We start from the raw sequence: 23,141 nt of genomic DNA, 5'->3' as shown, positions 1-23,141 counted from the left end.
TTTTTCTACGGTTATACCTAAAATTAATTTTTTTTAAAAAGGCGCTAAGCGGGTCTTTTTTATTTTATAATAATAATAATTTTTTTCCCTGATTTTAAAGAAAACCACGTAGCCTCTCTCTCTCTCCTCTGAGCCATCGACTCCTAATTCTCTCTGCAACCTCCTCGCCCACCCACGACTGCTTCGCCCACCTGCCTTTCATTTCAAGTATTTTTTCTTTGTAGTCCATGCCCTCTTGGCTTCTGTTGTTTGTTGGGAGCATGGTTTGCCCCTCTCAATTGTATTTCTCTAATTTGACCTTTTTGGGCTTCCTTGCCCTAAAGATTTTGCTTTGTAACTTTCGTTTTCGTATTTTATAAATAAAAAAACACATTTTTTGGACATCACACTTGCTCACCCCCCTTAATCCTAGGTTACATTTGGATGGATGGATGGATTTGACACAAATGCTAAATTTGTTATTAAAAATTGGCACGATTTAATGTGGCGTAGCCCATTTGTCTTCCACATGGGCAAATCGTATTCTTTCAATAAAAGGTAGCATAGTTGAAACTTAAATTGCCACTTATAAATCATCATGCTATCTTTGTCACTTGTGTTCAATACACAGTACATTTATTCTTCGTTTGGGAAATTTAAGTTAGATAACCTTCAAAATCCAGATTTCTCCTTCCATAACAGAAGAAGCTTAAATATGGAGCCTAGTATTTCCTGTGCGCCAACTCCTTCACAATATCGGCAAGATTTTTCTCACTCCCAACACTCTGAACCCACTTGGCGTTAATCTGTACCCACTCAATGCTCTGCTTCAATGTTCTCGTTATGGAGGGGTCGGGATGGACTTTGAAGAACTCATCTACTTCCTTAACCTTCTCGAATGAAGCCAACTGCAGAGGAAGGTAAAACCACCAAAAGTACAATGAAGGCACAAGCATTGAACAAAATGGAAAGGCATCAGAACAAAACAAAAGGCCTCAAAGACAAGAACAAACATTTCAAGAGAGAGAACGAACCGGTGAAATGATGGCACTGACAAAGCGAAGCAGATATCCAGAACTCCAGGTCTCTGAGATGTGCTCCCAGTTATCCTGTATTTCGGATCATCCAAAGGGCGAAATGAATCATGTTAACAATAGTGGGGAAAATAAATTCATTAATGTCATTAAAAACTAGTGCTCGAGAGATGCCTTCAGCCACGTCCAAGCTGTTTCCCGCCCTTTACTACTAACAGAAAGCCCAAGGGCTGCATCCTGTCTGCGGACCTACATAGATGGCATCATCAAACTAAGTACCATCAAGCCTTGAGATACTCTTAATTCAAATTTTCAACCAGCAATTAAGATATATATATAACAACATTGCAAGTACCTCAGAAGACAATAAGAAGTTGAGAAATTCCAGTATTATGTTGGGATCTGGACAAGACGCTAGTGATCCTACAGGCACAAAGAGATGCATTACTCCCTGGCATAACAGACTCAGATGTTCAGCATACTTTTACTAAATTAATCAGTATTACTTAAAATGCGGGTTTTCTCCTCCCTTAGATCAGTCTCTCTGTAAACTCTAAGAAGAGATTCATAGCCCGATCTTTTAGACATGCTTACTCTTTGCATTACAGCCACATACACTGCCTGCAACAATAGTTAATAATGAACATCAAGAGGGAATTTAAAAAGTTGAATGTACGGTTTACATCGAGACAACCTTTCTTATGTCCGGAGGAAGGAGTGGTGTATTTCTGTCATCTAAGAAGGCATGAAAACGCCTACTTGCTTCATCTATTGTCAGGTCATGCCCAAACACAGCAAGGGCAGTCAAAATGTCTCCCCTCAGCATTGCATCTAAATGGCTCTCACCGCTTTTAGGCTCCCAACTAAGCTTCCTGTAAACAAATTCAACATAAATAATAAAATGTTCACAAAAATAAATAAAAAAGGAGAAAATTTTGTGGATAGTTTGGGAGTGTTAAACATTTTGCTCCCGCCCCAACTTTATTATCATCAGACAAGCTTATCTACCTAGGTACTTGAGTAGTTAAAACAGAACAAGCTTACTCTGCAGAGTACTGGAAAAGGCCAATAAAGAATTGATTAATGAGATCCAGTAGGTCGGGCACAGCATCAGCGGCAATTGTTGCCAGCTTATAACTTATCTGTGAAAAGTGAAGACCAAAATCAGACCAAGGAGACAAATACAGTAACATAAACACAAAGCAGAGGTTATCATTACGGGAATCAAATGTGACAGCACTGTACAGTCAAGTTCCTCTCTGTAAGCACCCAGCAAGGTAAGCAGTGAAGCAAACGACTGCTGGCAAGCCATAGAAAGGGCAAATGAATCATCCAAAACTCCTGTTAAACGGAAAAAAAAATGATGAAAACTAAACACTAACATTTAACTATCAAATAGATAAGCAAGTGTGTGCATAAAAAAATGATTACCGAATCTGTCAGTTGCAGACAAGTGTTTCTTTTCTATCGCACTTCTAAGTGCAGCTGAAAGTTCCTCCTCATATTTCACCCTGTAAAAACCAGTCTGATCCACATTGACTTTTATCCAACTACATAATGAGCCTCTGCATCCAGTCCCTGCTATGGAGCAACCCAGAAATTCCTTTACATCAAAAGTTTCGGACTTCTTTTGTAGTAGGAAACTTTTGCGTACATCATATGAGCCAGAGCATAATGTTATTGGCACAATCCATTGCCCATCACCTTGGGAACCACTCGAGTAGAATTGTGTCTGCCATTTATTGGAATAAAATCTAAATAAATTATCCAACAGCTTATATATGCATTAGAGCTTTCTTTCAGAATTTCACTTGATAATCAAACAAGATTTTGAAGGAGGTAAACATAAGGAAACCTGGTCAAACTCCAATTTCTGATCTTTGACTTTGACAGAAATAACCGGGTAACCCTTTTGCTGTGTCCATGAATTCATTAGCTTGTTCACAGGTTCACCAGATCCCTCCTGAAGTGCAGCCCATAAATCTTCTGTCTTTGCATTTGAGGAAGCATGCTTTGTTATGTATGAAGCAAGTGACCTCTAGAGGCATGAAAAAATAACATGCAATTAACTCTGTAACTTCCATGAGAAATGGATTTAATAAACAATAGCCAAAATTCAAAAGCTGAGGGAAAGAATATGAGACACACTTCAAACACCTTTATCATATGAGCAATATAGCCTGATTTGAACAGAATTAGCTACAGTACATAGTAATAACTCTGCTGTTATGAACAACATATATATCTGCACCAAGTAGGACTGTCAATCAAGCCAGTGACCGTCTTTCCCTTAATTCTGGTCTGTTATGATGATTCAAGGTTGATTTCTTTAACATAATTCCAAAGGAATTCATGCATTGGTGTTCTCTACAAGCACCTATGTAATTTAATTATCCGTAATGGAACAGAATCATCTTCCTCTTATTTTGTAGGCTTTATTTCAACAGATATTACATAAATGGTTACCCTATTTCATTAACTGTATAACTTATGGCATACACAAATAAGACCAAAGTCATTATGTTCAGTCTGGACCATACTAACATTAGATCTAATGGTCAAGATCAGCCCAACCTCAAATTCATGCTAAAATACTATGATTAAGCTCCACATTGGAACAAAGAACTAGATGTTGAGCTAGTTCAGTATTCCACATCACAATCTAACAATTTTCTCAAGATCTCTATCCTTCTAAAATCCTGTATGCCCAGAAGCCTTGATTTTTTGGAAATTTCCATCACATAAATGTAAAAATTTCAGAAATAAGATAGTTGCTTCAATCTTCAAGGATATTTGCTAACATGCCAAAGGACCAACCTGGAAGCATTCAGCACCAAGATAGTTTTGTAGCATCTGGATAACAGAAGCTCCTTTTCTATAACTTATTGCATCAAATATTTCATCAACCTCAGAAGCATGATTGATTTCCACCTGGCCAAAAAGAAGAAAGATTAAAACATAATATGGCAGACACACATATAGTCTAAACCCTTCAATAAATGATGCCCTGCAAAGTGTAGTGGTGATCCAGGTTTGATGCCACGAAACAGAAAATTTTTGGGCAACAGAGTTAGAATAAAACCCATGAAAGACTTGGTCCATGTAGAAGTACCTCAATGGGGTGAGATCCTTCAAGCCCATCCAGCTTAAGACCCCGAGTAATTTCATCAAGAAATTTAGTCCACATTTTCCACTCTGGGAACAAGCTATCAGTAGCTAAATAGCTCACCTAATGGCGTTAAAATACTTACTTTAAGTCCAAAAGCAAATAAAATAACAAGTACAACAAGTGAAATGAAGTGATACCCATGTCGCAAATCCCTCGTTCAGCCATAAATGTGTCCACCATTCCATCGTTACAAGATTGCCAAACCACTGGTGTGCCAATTCATGTGCCACGACAGTTGCAACCTTTCACAAATTCCAAATGAAACGATTAAACATTTCTTTAGGGTTCAAAAACAACAGCTACATATCATATGAACCAAGCTAAATTCTGAAAGCTAGAGTGACATTCAGGATGTGTATGTTACCCGTTGTTTGTTGGCAGCTGCAGAATGCTGTTCATCAAAGAGCAAATCTGTTTCTTGGTATGTAACTAAACCATAATTTTCCATGGCACCAGGAAAATCAGGGATTGCAACCATATCCAATTTGGGCAAAGAGTATGGCACAGAAAAGTAACTGTCGTCGTCAATGATTCCATTTTGAATGCCAAATATAATGATGCAGAATTAGCAGGGAAGGGAAAAAAAAACTAGAGAAACTACTACTTATAATCCACAACATGGATAAACTGTAATTTCAAATTTGAATATGAATGATTAGTAATTTTTTTGTAGTATTGTGATCCAAAAACGTACTCTCTGTAAAATTCAAGAGTCTTGGCAGCAACGTTCAAAGCAAACTTCCCTTGGTTCGCCTTACCAACTTGACAATAGACCCGCACTTTGACCCCTGTGACGAGATGAAAGGTGACACCATCAAGAAAAAGGTTGTACTAACATACGCAAAACAAGGGACATTGTGTATGAGTTTACCATCAGATGTACGATCTTCAACATAATCAAACAACCCAACAACAACGGCCACCAAATATGTAGACATGATTGGTGATTCTTGAAATGAAACTGTCTTCAGATGTCCATGCACTTTTTCTTCTACAACCGGCATGTTGGAGAGAGCTACTAATTCAGATGGAACATCATCCAATCTAATCTTGAATGTAGCCTGTCAATCAAAGTTCCGATAAGAATGAACGGGGTCAATTCAATCTCTTTCTTTCCTAGTAGACTCAAAGATGAAATTAGAACTATGTTAAGTATCCAGAATCGCTTTAAACAAAATCATTATAGAGCAACCTTCCAAGCAGGCTCATCCCAGCATGGAAAGCACCGTCTGGCATCAACCGGTTCAAACTGTGTAACGGCCATATTTTTCTTCTCACCATTATGCTCATATGTACTGTACAGAATGAATCAAAGTTTAAGCATATCTGAAACATAATATAATCCAGAATTCGAAGAACACACCTTGTGTAGAACCCCTTCATCTTGTCATTCAAAATTCCTTCAAACCCAATACCCAAAACTCCCGAACCAACCGGAAGCGTCTCTCCAAACTCCAGAACCAAAATCCCATCTTCTTCAAATGTCTCAACTTTCCAAGGCTTGAAAAGTACCTGCTCTCAGAAATCAGATGAACTTAGAAGCACTTCCAAATGAACATTGCTTTTATTTTTCTTTCTTGAGTACAACTGTACAATTGTCCAAAGCAAGCAAGCAAATGCATCATGCATGGCAGCAGGGATCAGTCAGTGGTACCTTGGAGGAAGCGAAAGACACGGAGGCGGCATCGACGGAGAGGTCGGCGGCGTTGAGGACGATGAACCGGGTATCGCAGACGATGTCGAGGTGGACGGCGACGGAGCCGCCGAAACTGCAGCCGGTGAGGTCCGGTTTGAGAGTTATATCGTATCGTTTCGGCACGGCGAATTTCGGCAGCCGAGACTGGCCTTTGAACTGCTCCATCTCCAAGTGAAGTGAAACATGCGACAATTTTCCTAGCTAAGTTGGGTCATCATAAGGATTTGGGTTATCATGAGCTCTCTTCTCCTCCTGATCTGTTGCAGCCTATTTTAGATGATGATAAGAATGGTCTCTTGAGACCTAGATTTGTTCCTGTGTTACTAAAAAGTCAACTCTCATTTTCACTGGCCAATTAATTGATTTACTTATTGAGTAATGCTATTTAACTTCTTCTTTTTTTTAAAAAAAGGAATATTTTTGTTTTATTTTGTTTTTAATTTCTAGGCATTATTGACAAAGAAATAAATAAAATAGAACTTACGTGGCAATATTAATTAGTTACCATCATCTGCCACGTCAGCTAATGTGCTGGGTAGGGCATACACACTGCATTGCCAATTGGCTTAACTTGTTTGAGTCGGTTTTGCATGTCTAACACCACTTAAAAAGAAGTGATTTACAGACCTTAATAAGGAAACAATTTAAGGCTTTTGTAATTGATTGAAACCGGTTTAGATTAGAGTTTTATATTTTGAAATTTATGAAAATTAGTAGAAATTTTAGCAAATAAAACTCTAGAAGTTGTAACTTGTAATGTTTTTTTTGGGTCAAGAAAAGTTGTAATATTTTATTCAAAATCAACGTAGACTATTCTATTATCAAAATTAGCAAATAATAAATAAAAAACCATTTTATAACAAGCCCACAAAACAAAGAAAATTCTCATCTCTAATCACACATATTACATGATACAACATACGAGATCAAAAATTCATGTAACCGAAGATGCAGAAATCTTAATATATAAGACACAGGTCCAACAGAAAGAATTGGCACAATGCAACCAAACACAATGGCAACCCCGCCAGAAACCCACACCAACGCTGGCCGTGGCATTAACGATAATACATTAGCTGCTGACCTGATGAACTGTTAGGATATCCCTCATACATAGGTTGGGATCCACCAGAGTTCAAGGCCATGGACGTGGCTGCAGCCTGACTTAAGGCAAGTTGGCGACGATAAGCCAACAAGTCAGCTGGAGAATAGCCTTGGTTCATACCAGCAGCCGGAAGGATCTGATAGGGTTGGGCAGGAGGAGGCAGCGGATTCGAAGTTATCCCGGGAGGAGTTGGCTTGCTACCCCATGAACACTGCATACATGATCACACAAAACAATAGATGTTTTTATCAAGACACATATACACAGGCGCTTTGCGGAAACTAATCAAATGCACAAAAACCCACCGGAGGGTGATCTTGTGCATGTACATGTGCATTGAAGAACAGTATTAAGAAGGCAACAGAACTGTGTGACCATCAACATGAAAAGACCTTGCAGTAGAGATTTTATTACCTTCATGGACTTTCCATGAATTATCCTGCCATTTGCCATTTGAATGGCCAAGGCTGCTTCTTCATGAGTGTTGTATCTCACAAATCCGAAACCTTTATCCCTCTGCACACGTACTTCTTCAATAACCCCAGCCCCAAGAGCATGAAACTGACTATGAAGTTCAGCTTGAGTAACCTGAAAATACAGACCAGATTTTCAGCAAGATTTTATGGCTAACAGCATATAGTTGTACCAACAGTTGAAAAGTTATGTCATAAGACCAAACTTAAGATTTAAAACTTAAATATGAAACATAATCTATCAACGTAGCCAGAATCACTGTTTAATCACCTCATGGGAGAGGTTGCCAACATAGACAGTAGTGTATGCTTGATTATTTTCAGGGGCCTCTTCATTGGAATTCTCCTGACCTCCATCTGCAAAAGAAAGGAAACAGAACAAGCCATCAACATCAAGTCTGGTCCAAACTTCCCACTGAATCCTGGTATTATAAAGGACGGCAATGTATACTATGGTCAACCATCAGCCTAAGACCTATATTTACACTAGCAAATGCAAACACTAAATCCCTATAACAATATCAGACCAACCAAAAAAAGTCAAACTCACTACTGTCAGTTTTTGTTCCATGAGACAGCCAACATCAGACTAATTTCCATTAATTTGTCGATCTGGTCATATTTCATTAGCCAAAGGCGGAGAAATGGATTCATCTCAGACTACAATCAATAAATTCAATATTCTAATACCTGAACCAGATCCATGTATTAAGAGACTACATCCTGACCCTGTTATTAAACTTCATCGTTGCTCCTTTGGCACAATCTTATCTCAAAAACCACAACCATTAAAGTCCCAGAAGCCCTTGCAAGCAACCTCTGGCCTAACTCACCAAGGATCCTACATACTGTGGGCCAAGTCAGAAATTTTCATGATACCTGAAGATCCATTAGTAAGTACAACGGCATTTTGAGTGTCACTACTCTGCTTCTCTTCATTGGAGCCAGCACTCTTAGTTGCCCAGTTGCATCTTATTTGTCTATTTCCAAGCCATTTACCTACAAAATGGAGTCCAGAACACATCAACCATTATGCACTAATGGTATCTTTCAAAACTGACAAAAAAAACCATGCAACATGAGGCAACATTTAGAGGTGTTACCGGTTAAATCATTGATAGCACTCTGAGCATCCTATAAAGCATTTCCATGAGGCACTTAATCAGTTCACAGATATTCCAGAGTAAACATGTGGGAGGCAATTTTTGGGTGGGAAGAATCTCACCCAAACACTCTAATTTCTAATCACAACATAACAGATACCTGCTGGTTACGGAAAGAAACAAAACCATATCCCTTTGAGCGGCCAGTTTTGTGATCCCACATGACCCTTGCATCACTGCAAACAATAAAAAGGACAAAAGGAAAAAGTATAGTAAACCTAACATCAGGACATTTAGAATTTAATAGGTGATTCAAACTGTTACCCCACACCCAAGTGGAAACACAAAATAAATTCAGTCCTTAAACTGTAGTCAGTCAGTAACATGAACATTTGATGAAAGTAATGAGGTAAAACTATAGCATGCTACCCTAGCGCCTGGGATATATCTGCTAAAACTTTGAAGAAAAAAAACAACGATAATCGAAAGAAACAGGAACTCACGAACAACTAGGATAGACCGAGAAGCAAGCAAATAAAGTTGCATCTGTAACCTCTGGACTAAGATCACCAACAAATATATTGAAGTGCCCTGATAATTGTAAAATTGCATTAAAGGAATGAACCCTATAAAATTGTAACAAGCAACACTATCTGACAGCAGCAGTAGAACAACTGAAGCTCAAAGTAACCTGAAGTATCCTCCCTCTGGCTATTGGCATATGCCCAATTCACTTTAAGTGCCTGACCGTAACTGCAAATCAAAATTAGAAAGACTAATAAATATAAACCATTTCTTTATGACAATAACCATTTTAAAAATTCAAAAAAATTCAAAACAAAAAAAAAAAAAAAAAAAAAACAGAGAGAGAGAGAGTTGAATGCTTACAGTTGGCGTCCATGCAATGTCATTATTGCAAGGGCTGCCGAATTTCGATCATGGTAGTCAACAAATCCATATGATGACTGTAATAACAAATATACAGCCACATCGTGAAGGGAAATTCATTAAGGGAAAAATCAATTTTGAACATGGAGTATTCAATGTACCTTATCCTTTCTGATGAGCTTGCATCCTGCAAGAGGACCAACACTCTGGAAAACTTCAGCAAGAAGCTTATCGGTGACATTTACGTGAATGTTTCCAACATACCTGAAACCATCATGCCATCAGAATTTATCAGCATTAATTCAAATGAATAATGTCCACTTTAAATTTAAATAATTTGAACAACTCAAAGTTACGAAGTCCACTTAAGCTAAAAAAATTTCACCCTGACTAACATAAAGATGAATGCAAAGGAAGACAAAAGACTCCAGAAATAGAGAAAAACAAAATATCCATACAGCACTTACACACTGTGGCATGTAGATGGGTCAAATCCGGGAGGCAGATTTCCACTTGGGATAGGCTCCATCTGCACATTGTAAAAATAGAAAGAAGATAAACAAATAATCCTAGCAAATCTAAGATGGTACCATACATGAAACCGTCCCCAAACATCCTAAGTAAAAGCACCAAGTACGGAGAAAAAGTCTGGCAACAAAAAGTACAAACTTAAGCCCCCAACCAAAAACAAATGTCTTAACAAATGATATTTCCTATTCTGATGAATTACATGAAGTTTGAATGAATTAGGTGATACCCAAAAACTCAAATCATCTATTTTTGTGATCAAAGCAGGCAAGCAAGCAAGCATACAAGCCATACAGAGAGAGAGAGAGAGAGAGAGAGAGAGAGAGAGAGAGAGAGAGTGATGGGACCTGAGACATGGCAGCGGCAAGCACACCAGGATGGTACATGTGCTGTTGTTGTTGTTGCTGAAGAAGAGCTTGCTGCATTATGGCTTCTTGTTGTTGCTGTTGCTGAAGCTTCAATCTTTGTTGCATATTATTATACTCCCTACCCAATTTTTTATTTTTTATAAATCAGAATAAAGGCAGATCACCCATTAATCCAATGTTTGAATCTCGAGCAGTGCAAGAATACACAGAAAAAAGTTCGAATTCAATCATCAAATTCCCAAATTCTGCAACTTTCCTCTGAAAATCATTTGGGGGTTCTTAAAAAACTGAACTTTTTCACTCGAATGTAAGAATCAGAGTGTCAGATAAGATAATTCAGACAAATCTTAACAAGAAAATAGAAACCCAAAAAGAAAAAAAACAGAAGAAAGAGAAAAAAAGAAAAAAAAATGAAAGAGAGGGAAGATAGGAACCTGAGGAGGTGATGGGTAGAATTGGAGCGAAACTCGGTGTGGCTCTGTTGTTGTTGTTGTCTTCTGTCGGAGAAACTTTCTCACAGTGAAAGGCTGAAACCACATGACTCGGGTTCGGGTAGAATAAGACTGTCCTCCTCATTAATCATTATTTTGTTTTTCTCACTCCCAAAATTGTCCTTTTTGTTTTTTCTTTTCTAAAAAATTAAAAAAATCTATTTTCAAAATTTGTTTGACCTCTCAAATTAATTATAGAAGAAGGATTTTTTTTGCTTCTTCTTTGAAATGCATTATTATTATTTTATTTTTTTAATGATAGATATTTACGAATTTTTCCCTTATTTATTAATTTGCTTTTTTGTTTGTTTATTTTAGTGTAGTTTCAAACCCTTTTCTTATCAAATTCAATTTTTTGGGAAAAAATGTATCATTTTATCAGAAAAACAACATTTCTCCTCCTATGGTCACACATGTCATATCAAGTCTATATTTTATCAGTTAAATACAATTATTTGTACTCCATTCTCAAAGAATCTTTATCTTTCTATGTTGATTATTTATTTTATTGTAATTCAGCATAAAAGCTTCTCTCTTCAAAAGAACGATCACGCCAAACATGGTTGGTGAGAGCAAAATAAATATTATACTTTTTTGGACTGTTTTCATCACACCTAAAATTACCAAATATCCACTAATAGCAAATGGGCTCTCTGACTTCCATGAAACCATATCTTTTTTATTTGGATCAAATGTCATAACTCATAACAAGATATCAAAAATTGAACTTAAATACTTCACAAAAATGCGATTTCATGCCGGCGACTCAAATCAAGCCAATGATGAACTAGTTTATAACCTCAAATTTGGAACATGGCTAAACCTTTTGGCCAAACATTTGACCTAGCTACCAATTACAAGCTAAACCTAGAGACTACAAATGCAGGTCAGTGCACAGATTTAGGCCATTTCTTTTGCAGTATGAAGTATACACACCTCTCCGTTTGCTATTGGAAGAACACCAGCATCCATTTTGAGTTGAATCACTTTGAGGGGGACAATAAGTGAACGTTCATACAAATTTATTTGCAAATGGTCATTTTCATCATAGGAAAGGGTAGCACTTATGTATAATGAAGCAAGGCTACACGGCTTCCAACATGACTTCTTCTTCAACCTTTGGTTTGCTCTTAGGTCGACCGGATCGTCTTACATTACTGCTTGACAAAAGCTCCAATGCATCTTCCAGGGTGATTTCACTGGGTTTCTTATTCTGCATGTGTAATGAAGATACCCAACTTATTAAATTTGGTAAGGAATAAGAATTGGTGAAATATTCGATCTCAACTCTTTGACAACAGAATTCTGAATGTATAAAGTTAAATAAATGATCTTATTATAGTTCGATTGTGGTCTTAAATCTATATAAAAATGGGATCAAACTGATACAATACGCATTGTGATCCAAAGAGATTTCCTCAGAGAAATGGAAGGAACATGTATCACATGTGGAAAATCTAGTTGGATCTCCAAGTTTTTCCTCAGAGAAAAACATTTAAACTATTAATTACTATTGCTATAAACCAAGCTCGTATTTTAACTCCATTACCTTGTAGACCTTAGGAACAGAAGCAATTGTGCGCCGATGTCTAACTGCAAACCCAACCCTTGCCACCTTTATAATCACCGGTTGCCCATCCTCTGGATGGTTACCCTGAAATGAAATTAAAACACATAAACAGAGAGCAAGAGAATGAGTTCAATGATGATGAAGAGGAAACAGAACTCAGCAGAGCAAAATGGAAAACAAACCAATGTCACAGGATAGCGCATTAACTCCAGAGCATCTTCAAGGGTAATTGAACCCACATCCTTTATCTGAAAAGTGATTCCACGTAAATATAAAGATTACAGATTTCAAATAAAAGCACGGTGCATCTGCATACACAGTGAACACAAAGGAAAAAAAAAAGACAAAGAAAAAAGAAAGTAAAAGGGTTGGTAAAATTGAACTAAGATTTTCTCTTGGGTAGGCATGGAAATCTTTGTTAGCACATGAATGAACTCGTATAAATCACATGCAAGCATAGAAGCACATACATACTTAACTATTATGAATATGGTTTTGACAGCATTATTAAAATCAACTCCAATAATGGCAAGAAGATGTGTAGATAAACATCTCAAAGATCCGCATAGAACCAAACAAAAGGAAAGAAAAAAAAAAGTATCATATAAAACCAGAATAAAAAGTTCCAATGTTTAGTTACAGTGTAACTTTTACATACATGGGATACAGAGGCTCTTTTAGGTGAGTTTCCCTTCCTGTCTTCACCAAGTTGTACATAGGATCCATATGGACCATTTTTCAAAAGAACCTGAAAGAGGACATACATTTTTCTTTAATGTAAACATAACTTACAATAATAAACTCAAGCAAAGCTAAGGCTCCAGTGGACCCTAAACCAACTATAGAAATATCAGAATTCAAAACAAACCTTTTCATTGGAACCTGGACTAAGACCTAGCACTTTTGGTTCCTCCACACCGCTGTTCTTCGGAGTACTCTCTTCTTCTTCATCATCACCATATAATGTCTTAGCAATGTACCTATTTGCAGCAACCAAATGAACATTGATAACTTATGGATGGTGATTTTTCTTTCGCTACAACTAGGACAAATTTAGACCAACAAAATGCAAGTTAGAATTATAAGAAAGCTCTGCTCTTTCCATTGCCTAATGTTATAGAAAGGAGCCATGTCTGATAACTGAAAGACATGCAAGTTGAAATTATAAGAAGGCTCTGCTAGTTCCATTGCCTAATGTTATACAAAGGAGCCATGTCTGATAACTGAATCTTTCTTTTCACTGTAAGCGACCTGGAAAATACATAGGGTTTTGTTCACTGTTCTAAAGTTTAGGTGAAATCCCCTTTCAGGATCTATTGAGGGCCAGGGCTTGCTAGAGGGACAACCATTGTGGTTGTGTATGTTGTTTGCCATTCCATTAGAATTGGCTTGCCAACTTTTCACATATATGTAGGCCCATGGGCAATGGCCAAACAATGAAGGATCAAATGACCATGTTGTTTGCCAACTTTGCATTGGACCGTAATTGTAGTGCTACTGGCAACAGAAGGATCAAATGACCATATTGCCGCACATGCATGAAATTAAGTTACACCATAGCTTTTCATACTCACTTGCACTTTGGGTGTTGATCACAACCAATAAAATAGCCTGCACCGAACCGACTCACTTTGAAAATCAAATTGCCTTCCATACAACTGAAACATGTACAAGTGAAGATTGTAATATGTATTAGAAACGGTGCTCAAGAAAACAATTTCATGTGTGCAGAAGAGTAGATATGCCATCAAACAGCATCCCAGAATCAAATCTGAACTGCAGAAAACTTAATGAGAACTAGCCATATCAAGAAGAATTTCATTAAACCATATGCATACCATGGGCATGTCCTGCTTTGATCGGGAAGAGAAGCAAACAAGAAGTCTCCAAATTTTTTTTCCATCATCTTCTCCACCTGAGATATTATATGGCTTATAATGAATACAAAAGTTCCTATAAGGATATTTTACGAAAAGAAGGTTATGTTTAACGAAGACTAAACCTTACCTGATGAATATGAACAGTACTGGTACGGTCACAATAAGCACTGAATCGGGTCCAATAATCTCTAAGGAGGCCCTTCCATTCAGTTAAGCCAGCAGAGACATTATCAAGCTGGTGAGAGACATAAAGAAGTCAATCACCAGTTTAAAAAAAAATGTTCGGGTAATCAAGTACATCAAATAGTTAACAATGGAAGATGAACAGTATTGCTTGATTGAGCCCAACATATATCAAAATCATGTAGCTACAGCAACCAAATGAAGAAACTATTTTGGGCAATGGGAGAAAGATTATACAAAATATTTTCTTTTTCGTGTTGAAACTAAAGAAACTTCTATTGAAAAAGATTATATTCAATATAGATTTACCTCAGTCTCCATATCAGCAGTAAAACTATAATCTGTAACCTCGGAAAAATGGTGGCCGAGAAATGCTGACACCTAAAGGTAACCAGAACAATAAAATAAATTGAGAGGACGAATGGGATGTATAAGTATATCATGGACACAACAGTAAAATGTTAAGCATGCTCTTCAACTAAGAATTACTGATAATTTAATGCAAAATACAACAGTAAGGGAAGTGTAAGAAGAAAATTAATTATAAAGGGAACAAAAAAAAAAAAAAACAAACAAACAAACAAAACCCCACAGATACACAACCATCTAAAAGTTTTGATAGGAAATACAGAATAAAAACTAGGATGAAAAGTAAACCAATAAACCAGGAAATGAATAAATAAACAAGCACCAGTCAGACATGACCAGTGTTAGAAATAGAAAATTCCACATAACAATGGACTTGCATGTAGCCACAAGGGAACATGTAAAGATATTTTCTATTTCTCTAATGTCCATAAAACCAGATGGAATGCCAGAACATACCATACGACCACGAAATTCTGGATGTAACACACGGCTTTTCACTGTCACATAGTTTCTATCCTGGCACCACAAATAAATGAGAAGTCAAAATATTGTTAAGTTATAAATCGAAGTAAATTAAGACTTTTGCAGAGATGGCTGTTAAGAGAGAAATTTATTAAAAATTAAGACATCATTCTCAAGAGCATGCTTGTTGTGATGATATGAGATAACTTACCATAATACATGTTGAAACTACTGAAAAAGGGTTCTCAGGATATGAGATAGAAATAACTCAAGAAATTGTGCTTTTTTCGAACAGAAGAATACATTAGAAAAATATAATCAACGAAAAACCTGGCTATGTGAACATCATCACATACCTGTAAAACTTTCAATGTGCTTGCATAAGTTGAAGGTCTTCCAATCCCAAGTTCCTCCAATTTCTTAACCTTATAGCACACAAAACCACAAAGGTCAGAGAACCAAAGCTAAACAGAAAAGAAGTACACAATTTGAACTCGAAAATTTATAGTGAGCACTAAAGATATAAAGGAGTTCAAACCATGTTCTGGTATAATGAAAAATTATAAAACTTTACCAATGATGCCTCAGAGAAGCGTGCAGGAGGTTGAGTGTGGTGTTCCTTGAGTTCCACTTTACCAACATATAATGGATCCCCACGCTGCAGAACCAAAATAAAGCACTTATTCAAGCAACATCACGTGGCCCACCAATGCAAATTTTACCAATAAAAATTAATTTCTGATGAAATTGAACAACAGACTTGGAGTCAAAATTTACCTTCAAGGAATTAAGAAGTCCAAAACCTTCATTACGACTGTTCCCTTCATTTTCTTTATACTTGACTGCTTGAGCTTCCACTTCCTAAAATTATAAATTAGACATATTGGACAATCTCACATAAAAGCATACAACAAAGTGCCAATTTAAAATAGGGTATATAGCATCAAATGAATCACATGAAAGTGAAACTATATGAACAAGAGGCAATTTACTCACCAAATCCTCACATATTTGTAAAATTTCCAATTTAGATCCAATGACTAATAGATATGATGAGTTCAAGATATCAAAAGCTAAACTGACATATAAACTCGTAAAAGTAGCAATGTTTTGAAAAATCATGGGCATTAAAGCCCATTTTTATATAGAAAAACATTTCAAAATTCATTCTATAACTCAGGAACATTAAGAAGATTTTGTTGTTTACCAAAATAAAATAGCAGATTCAGTTTATTAATTAAGGATTCCCATCAGTTTGAACCACACATAATTATGAAATTGCAAACTGGTATGATTGTGGCACTCCAGCCAAATGTATATGCACATTTTATGGTGTTTACAACCATACTAAGATGGAAAATAGATTATACCTCAAAGACTGCCTGATATCCAAGGAACTCAACCCTTGAGCATGAAGATCGGAAAACAATGGACTCGCCCGCATTTCCAATATCAAGTTGTATCTGGTAAGATTGATGGGGCAAATAATTAGGCAAGAGATGGTGGATTTGCATTACATACATATGACTGAACATAAGGACCAGGATATGAGAAAAAGTCAACAAGTTAATGCATTTTCTATTTTACTGCTAGTCACATCACTTGAATGAGAAGAATTTTCATATGTTTACATTCTAACCTGCTCAATTGTAGCAGGCTCCATTTGACATGCCACTGTCCGACACCAAATAAGAGTGTACAACTTCAATGAATCTTCATCAAGCATCCCACGGAACAAGGCTAAATGCCAAGTATAAAATTTTATGGTCAATTCACTTGAAAGAGACTATCAAAAGATGAAATGAACATCTACAAAACTTGCATTAGAAAAATGTAGAAATTGTCATATAGCATGCAGAATTATTTACATGGCAATCTTCGAACATCAGTTGGTCTAATCGCTTCATGGGCCTCTTGAGCATTCTTCACCTTTTTAAAAAATTTGCGTGGACTTTCTGATGCAAAATTCTGGCCATACCTGCATCAAAGGAATATTGTTTGTAAAGGACACAAACAAACATAGAGATCTCAAAAAATATATTAGAATATGACTAATCAGATTTCCATGCAAGCAAAAAAGGTCTAAGTTTTAAGTTGTAGGTTGACAAAAACATAAAATATATTAGAATTGTAGTGGATTGAACAAACAATTGAAACATGGGCAACTTGTTCAGGACCCTGGGAAAATGAACTTGTATTTATTAATTCATAAAAACCTACTTATAAATACAATTAAATTCAAATTACAAATAAATAGATGTAGAAATGACATTTATCTCCAGCACCTTTGAATTACCAAGGAGCGCACATCCTTACAGGCTTCATCAGAAATCTGTAGAATTTAAAAACAATAGGTATTAGAAATAACTAACGAATCTCAACCTCATTTAGACATGAATAATATAGGCTCAAAACCATGGATCTTTGAGGCAGTGTAAATCATGTGCACATAAGAAGACAATCAGCATATAAGAAAGTATGAGCTATCATAAAAAATAAGGGAGCTTCACTAAAACACCCAAAATGGGGGCTGAAATTATAAAAAAACCCAACACCCAAAACAATTTATAAACACACCCAAAACCCATCATTAGACACACTCAAAACTCATTTATAAACACACCCAAAAAATATACAATTGTTGATTTTTGGGTGTGTTTCTATGTTTAAATAGTGTTTGGGTTTTTTTATAAATACATGTCTAGGATTGGGTTTATTTATAAATTTGTAAAAAAAGAAATGCAAGTACAATTATATATTGAAGCAAACTCAACAAATGAAAACTAGCAGCTTCAAAACGCTTATACTCGCCCAAGGAAGCTCATGCTTTTACATTATGCAGTATAAAAGATACCAATGTGCAATTGAGCAATTGAAAACACAAGACAAGGATACCCATTCTGCATGAGCATTTCAATTAAGTTCTGAAAATAATTAATTAGAAAGAACAATGTTATAATCAAGTAAAAAATTTATTTCACAATTGTCCTTTCACATTAGACAAAAAGATGCTTAGTAGGTCAAAAGCACTCTTACAAATTCGTTGAAAGCACCAAGTGGATTTCTGTTTTACGTAAGACCAATAAAATAATTGTTCTTAAAGCAGCACACAAAGGAATTTTAAACGATATAAAAACAATATACAGTACTTGCCTTGAAGGGGATGAGATGAATTTAAAAATCATTTGATTAAATAAATGACAGAAGTACGCAGTTACAGTTACTTGAAAACCAAAGTGAGTTAGAATCTAACGAAAAGTTAGAAATTCAGTATATTCAGAGGTCATTAAAAACTGATCACCCAAAGAGAAGCAATACAAATGTGCAGAAGGAAGCTAGCCACCAAAATCATCTGACAGACAACAAGAAACTTAATGAACTAACACGCACTAATATTCATGCAGCCAAAGTGATACCTACGTGTAGTCCATCTGTTCTCATGTACGTGATCAAACCCGCTGCCTTACCATCTGATAATTGAACTCCCTCATAAAGTTTCTGTGCAAGCTGCATACATAATGTAACTTCCATGAGCCACATACATATTTGAAAAGCAAAAAAACAAAAAATCTACACCTACCAATTCAAAGCATGAAATCAAAAGGCCAACTGAATTAAAGGACAAACTACTGACTAGAACAGAAGAGGAACACTGAAACTAAATAACAACTCTTCATGGTTATGAAATATGTTGCACCAGGACTACATATGGTATTGCACGTCCAATTAAGAGAAAAAATCAGAACAGAGAATTCACCAATAGGGTGGTTTTGTTTTGAACAGAGATCTTTCTGCAGGAGAGGGTTTTTTTTGGGGTGGGGGTGGGGGTGGGTTTAAATGAGCAATACTTGGTTATGGTAAGAAGTTTATGACTTTACGTGAAGATAAACTAAAGCAGAAAGACAAACAACAATGTCCAAAGGGTACCCCTATAGTCATACAACATTCCATATGAACTGGATCAGTCAAACAGCCATTACACATATGAAGATCAAAGTTGATCAACAATAATAGGCAAAAATATCCTCAACAGCATACGAAACGAACCAAAAGCTAATAAAAAAAACATAAATATTCTGAAGCAATGATAATAACTTAATTAAATGTAAAATTCAATTTTAGCTTAGATGGAAATCAGAAGATAAAGGCCCCCAAACCAAAACCTTCATTGTATATGCTGCACTGAAATGTAATTTGTTTGCCGCATCCTGTTGAAGTGTTGATGTTATATACGGTGTGGGAGGATTCTTCCGCATTCTGTTTTTCTTAGAGCTGACCACTTGAAAATTTTGTGAATTAATCTGCTGTTCAATTTCTTTTGCCTTGGTATAAGAGTCAATAGAAAATTGATTTAACTTTTTGGAATCAAAATGGGTCAAGTGCGCTGAGAAGTCTGGGGCATTTACTGATGAACCTGGTTCTTTTTGGTTCAATTCAATCTCAGCAGTCCAATATTCCTGCTGTTTAAATTCATCAATTTCCATTTCTCTGTCACATAGAAGAGCCAGTGCAGCAGATTGGACTCGCCCTGCAGACTGGCAACCTGGTAGTTTCCTCCATAACAGTGGTGAAATGTTAAATCCAATCAAGTAATCAAGAGCACGTCGTGCAAGGTAAGCATGGACCAAGTTTTCATCAATTTCTCTTGGAGCTTGCAGAGCACTTTTGATAGAGGTCTCAGTGATTTCATGAAAGACAACCCTTGCTACATTAATATCTTCACGTAAAGCATCCTGTTGTTGCAGCATCTCAATAATGTGCCAAGCAATAGCCTCTCCTTCACGATCAGGATCTGATGCAAGAATAAGATTTTCTGCTCTGATGAACAAGGTAAAACAAATAAGAAAATTCAAAAAACAAACCCCAAAAATTGAAATTAAAAAATAGAAATGCTTAAGTTACTGAATTCAATATCAGTATTATACACCAGCATCCTAGGTTAGAATGAATGCCCACAAAAAACGCATCTCATTAGTTTCCAACCATATGGGGAACCTTAATAGCCTCATAATCACAGTTGCTTAAGGCCAATTGGACGTGAATGAAAATGATAAAGAACCATACCCAGTTAGTGCAACCTTTATGCTCTTAAGATGAGTCCAGGCAGCAGATGGAACTTCCCACACCATACTAAAATCATCATCAGGCCTTACAGATCCTGACCTAGCTGCCAAGTCCCTTACATGACCATAGCTAGGCAGCACTTCAAACATATCACCAAGATAACCCTGAATAACCTTTGCCTTTGTAGCAGACTCCACAACCACGACAGTTCTCCCGGTCGCGGGGTACAGCTGCTTCAGTGTCATTTTTCCTTGAGGTTTCACTTTGCCCATTTTTTGTGGTATATGTTTCTGGGGTGACTTGGAATCTGAAGTTATAGACTTTCCCTTTCTACTATAGTTCCCACTTTTCTTCTTTGCCTGGGGTTTTATTGAAGAACCATCACTAATTTCTACAGGAGCTTTTCCCGTGAAATTCAACTGAAAGACTGCAGTGTTAGTTACAATAGTGCAATGTAAAAATAAGATTCAATCCTAATTCTACTTGAAAATTTATAGTTGCTGACCTCTGAATCCTGTGCAGATTTTTTGCCACTTTTGGTACTACCAGATTTCTTTGTTTGAGAAGTACCTTTAGAACTTTGTGTCGCGGCAGCTTCTGCTGGGGCATTAGCAGCAGAAATTTGTTCTTTAGTTTTCTTGCTTTTCGACCTCTTTTTTCCTTTGACTTTAGGGACCTGGTTATCATTGATTATAGGCGAATTTGAAAGGAAAGATCCCAGTTTTCCATCTCCCTTCTCACTTCCAATCTGCCGTTCAGTTGAAGCTTCTACATCAACATCTTTGGAGATGCTAGAAACGGTAGCTTCGTTTTTGCTTTGAGCCGCCAATGCCTTTTCCCTTTTCCTCCGTTTACTGAGCTGTTTGAAAAAAGATGTACTTACAGAATACTTGCCATTTTGGGCACCAACACTCTCTAATTTGCTTGTCACATGTGGAACTTGAGAAAAAAACCTCTTGGAAAAATCTCCAATGCTATAATTAGCTACACTTCCGAAAGACCCGAGACTGATAATATTACCAGGACCCAAAGAATTCAGGGAACCAGGTTTTAAATTAGAAAAGGCACGTTCAGACCCATCACCACTTCTTCTGAAAGAATGAAAACTAGGTCCAACCTTTGCAGGGTTTATCATGATCATGCAAGAAACTCCAGATTTTTTTAACTTAAGCTGAGAATAATTTCTGTATTTACTTGCAGTCAAAATCGGGGAAGATGGCAAGCAAACGCATGGGTAAGTCTCAAATGCCCTGTACTGCAACTGTGACACCAATTGCACACATTAGAATACGATTTTCAGAGAAACAGCATACGTAAACAAATTGTGAACACGCATTGGCACAAGCACACACATACACACAAAATTTGACAAATATCCCATGTTGCACTAGCTTGAATATAGCACATTTAAGAAAACCCAACGAAAATCTACGCTTAATATTTGTATTAGTCGCTAAATTAGCCCAGCCAATGTGAAAAAGCTACAGACTTGAATGTCCCAGCAACCCAAAACAGACCATGGCTTTAATTACAGCTAGAAATAGTATCATCATTTCGGGCTTTGAAGGAAGTGGTCCTCTGGGAAAAGCAAGAAATTGAAGGAAAATCAAAGATGAAAATAAAAGAACAAGATTGATGTTTTACTAAGCAAACAACAAAAGAAACGCAAAGTGGGAACCTTGGCCATGGAGCGGCGGAGTCGCAGAGCTGAAGAAGCTAACGTGTTTGAGCAAAAGAATGAAGAAGCAGAGGAAGTGGGGGCGGTCAATGATAAGGTCCTTTGAAAATTAATCATCGCCATACCAGTTTCATTTGCTTGACGCAAAGATAAGAGAGTTTTCGAAGGGTGAGGCTATAAAACGAAGAGGGTTTTTGAGGGAGGGTTTTAGGGCATGTTTCAGACACTGGTAATGGTCCGGGTACGGGCCTCCAAATTTGATCCGGTAGTTAATGGCCCATTATAAATTTCAGATGGGGTGATGTGTATTGACAAAAATGACCCTGAAGCCAAACCCTTAAAAAAAGTCATAATTTGACGAATTGGACGGCATAGATGACATTGATGTGCGGATTAAAAATTTAGAGGACAACATTGAACGATTTTAAACATTGGGGACCAAAATGATGACTTTGAAAACGTCATATACCATTGGTAATGGAAATTGTAAATTTTTAAGTACTTTCACTTTTTTTTCTTTTGTTGTCTGGTATTTAATTATGATATCATTTGACGTGCAAGATTGGATTATCTTTATAAATAACATTAGATTTTATAGCACAAATTATAATTCTCTCGAAACCTGAAACTCAAACCCAAATCCTAAATCATGACCTTTCAAGTCACAAATTTCGATCATCATTGAATCTCGATCTTTAAACTTTAACCTTTGAACATGAACTCCCACCCTTGCACTAAATATTGTCCTTAAACTCAACCCTTGTACAAATTTTCATACCCATACCTAAATCCAAACTTAAACCCAATTTGAATATGAATCAGAAATTTCATGCCAAATTATTGATTCTAAAGTTCATATCCAACCCTAAACTCAAACCTTAAATCCCGTATTATAAATTTTGAAATTATAGTTAAATCCTTAACTATTTTAGCAAGCATGAAATGAAACTTTCAATCCCACTTCAACAAACCCCCCCGGGGTTTAAGAATTGTGAAGCAACTCTCAATCTCTTCTTTTAAACTATTTTATTTTATTTTTACTATAAGAAAGAGTAGAATGACTGATTTTAATCGTAACTCATTACTTCACCATAGCTCAGC

General features: G+C 36.6%; 3 protein-coding genes across 6 annotated transcripts; all 3 read right to left on the bottom strand.

Moving 5' to 3' along the window:
• Positions 1-477: 477 nt before the first annotated feature.
• LOC103320116 (aminopeptidase M1-like) lies at positions 478-6,220 on the bottom strand. 4 transcript variants are annotated; one of them, XR_016124159.1, is made up of 19 exons: positions 5,837-6,218; positions 5,546-5,694; positions 5,375-5,477; positions 5,054-5,243; positions 4,877-4,970; positions 4,547-4,697; positions 4,320-4,424; positions 4,126-4,242; positions 3,831-3,944; positions 2,869-3,051; positions 2,445-2,745; positions 2,233-2,354; positions 2,058-2,155; positions 1,708-1,885; positions 1,520-1,634; positions 1,369-1,436; positions 1,188-1,284; positions 1,014-1,088; positions 478-887 (listed from the first exon to the last, which is right to left on the bottom strand). XR_016124159.1 is itself a non-coding variant. In XM_008221744.2 (19 exons), the coding sequence occupies exons 1-19, from the start codon at positions 6,041-6,043 to the stop codon at positions 702-704; spliced, it is 2,631 nt and encodes an 876-aa protein (XP_008219966.2). In that variant the 5' UTR covers positions 6,044-6,220; the 3' UTR covers positions 478-701. The 4 variants fall into 4 exon arrangements, 1 of the variants encoding a protein (XP_008219966.2); XM_008221744.2 differs by having other exon boundaries at positions 1,188-1,262; positions 5,837-6,220; XR_016124160.1 differs by lacking the exon at positions 1,520-1,634 and having other exon boundaries at positions 1,188-1,262.
• Positions 6,221-6,713: 493 nt separating this feature from the next.
• Positions 6,714-10,918, bottom strand: LOC103320115 (RNA-binding protein 208-like). Its single transcript, XM_008221741.2, has 13 exons — positions 10,778-10,918; positions 10,323-10,461; positions 9,915-9,976; positions 9,609-9,711; positions 9,448-9,524; positions 9,251-9,312; positions 9,063-9,150; positions 8,720-8,795; positions 8,560-8,590; positions 8,336-8,455; positions 7,728-7,813; positions 7,398-7,571; positions 6,714-7,194 (listed from the first exon to the last, which is right to left on the bottom strand). Exons 2-13 carry the CDS (start codon positions 10,446-10,448, stop codon positions 6,937-6,939), a joined length of 1,263 nt encoding a protein of 420 aa, XP_008219963.1. The 5' UTR covers positions 10,449-10,461; positions 10,778-10,918; the 3' UTR covers positions 6,714-6,936.
• Positions 10,919-11,492: 574 nt separating this feature from the next.
• LOC103320114 (DNA topoisomerase, type IA, core) lies at positions 11,493-22,283 on the bottom strand. Its single transcript, XM_008221740.2, has 22 exons — positions 22,041-22,283; positions 20,868-21,623; positions 20,363-20,781; positions 19,462-20,116; positions 18,719-18,805; positions 17,584-17,630; positions 17,167-17,276; positions 16,938-17,038; positions 16,669-16,761; positions 16,076-16,159; positions 15,873-15,956; positions 15,655-15,723; positions 15,293-15,352; positions 14,777-14,848; positions 14,412-14,519; positions 14,243-14,319; positions 13,979-14,062; positions 13,273-13,384; positions 13,063-13,152; positions 12,587-12,652; positions 12,384-12,488; positions 11,493-12,047 (listed from the first exon to the last, which is right to left on the bottom strand). Exons 1-22 carry the CDS (start codon positions 22,161-22,163, stop codon positions 11,919-11,921), a joined length of 3,531 nt encoding a protein of 1,176 aa, XP_008219962.2. The 5' UTR covers positions 22,164-22,283; the 3' UTR covers positions 11,493-11,918.
• Positions 22,284-23,141: the final 858 nt, after the last annotated feature.

This window comes from Prunus mume, linkage group LG2 (genome assembly GCF_029339155.1).
Source record: "Prunus mume cultivar Tortuosa linkage group LG2, ASM2933915v1, whole genome shotgun sequence".
NCBI classification, from domain to species: domain Eukaryota; kingdom Viridiplantae; phylum Streptophyta; class Magnoliopsida; order Rosales; family Rosaceae; genus Prunus; species Prunus mume.
Note: the sequence above shows the minus strand (reverse complement) of the source record. Positions and strands in the feature narration are given on the sequence as shown.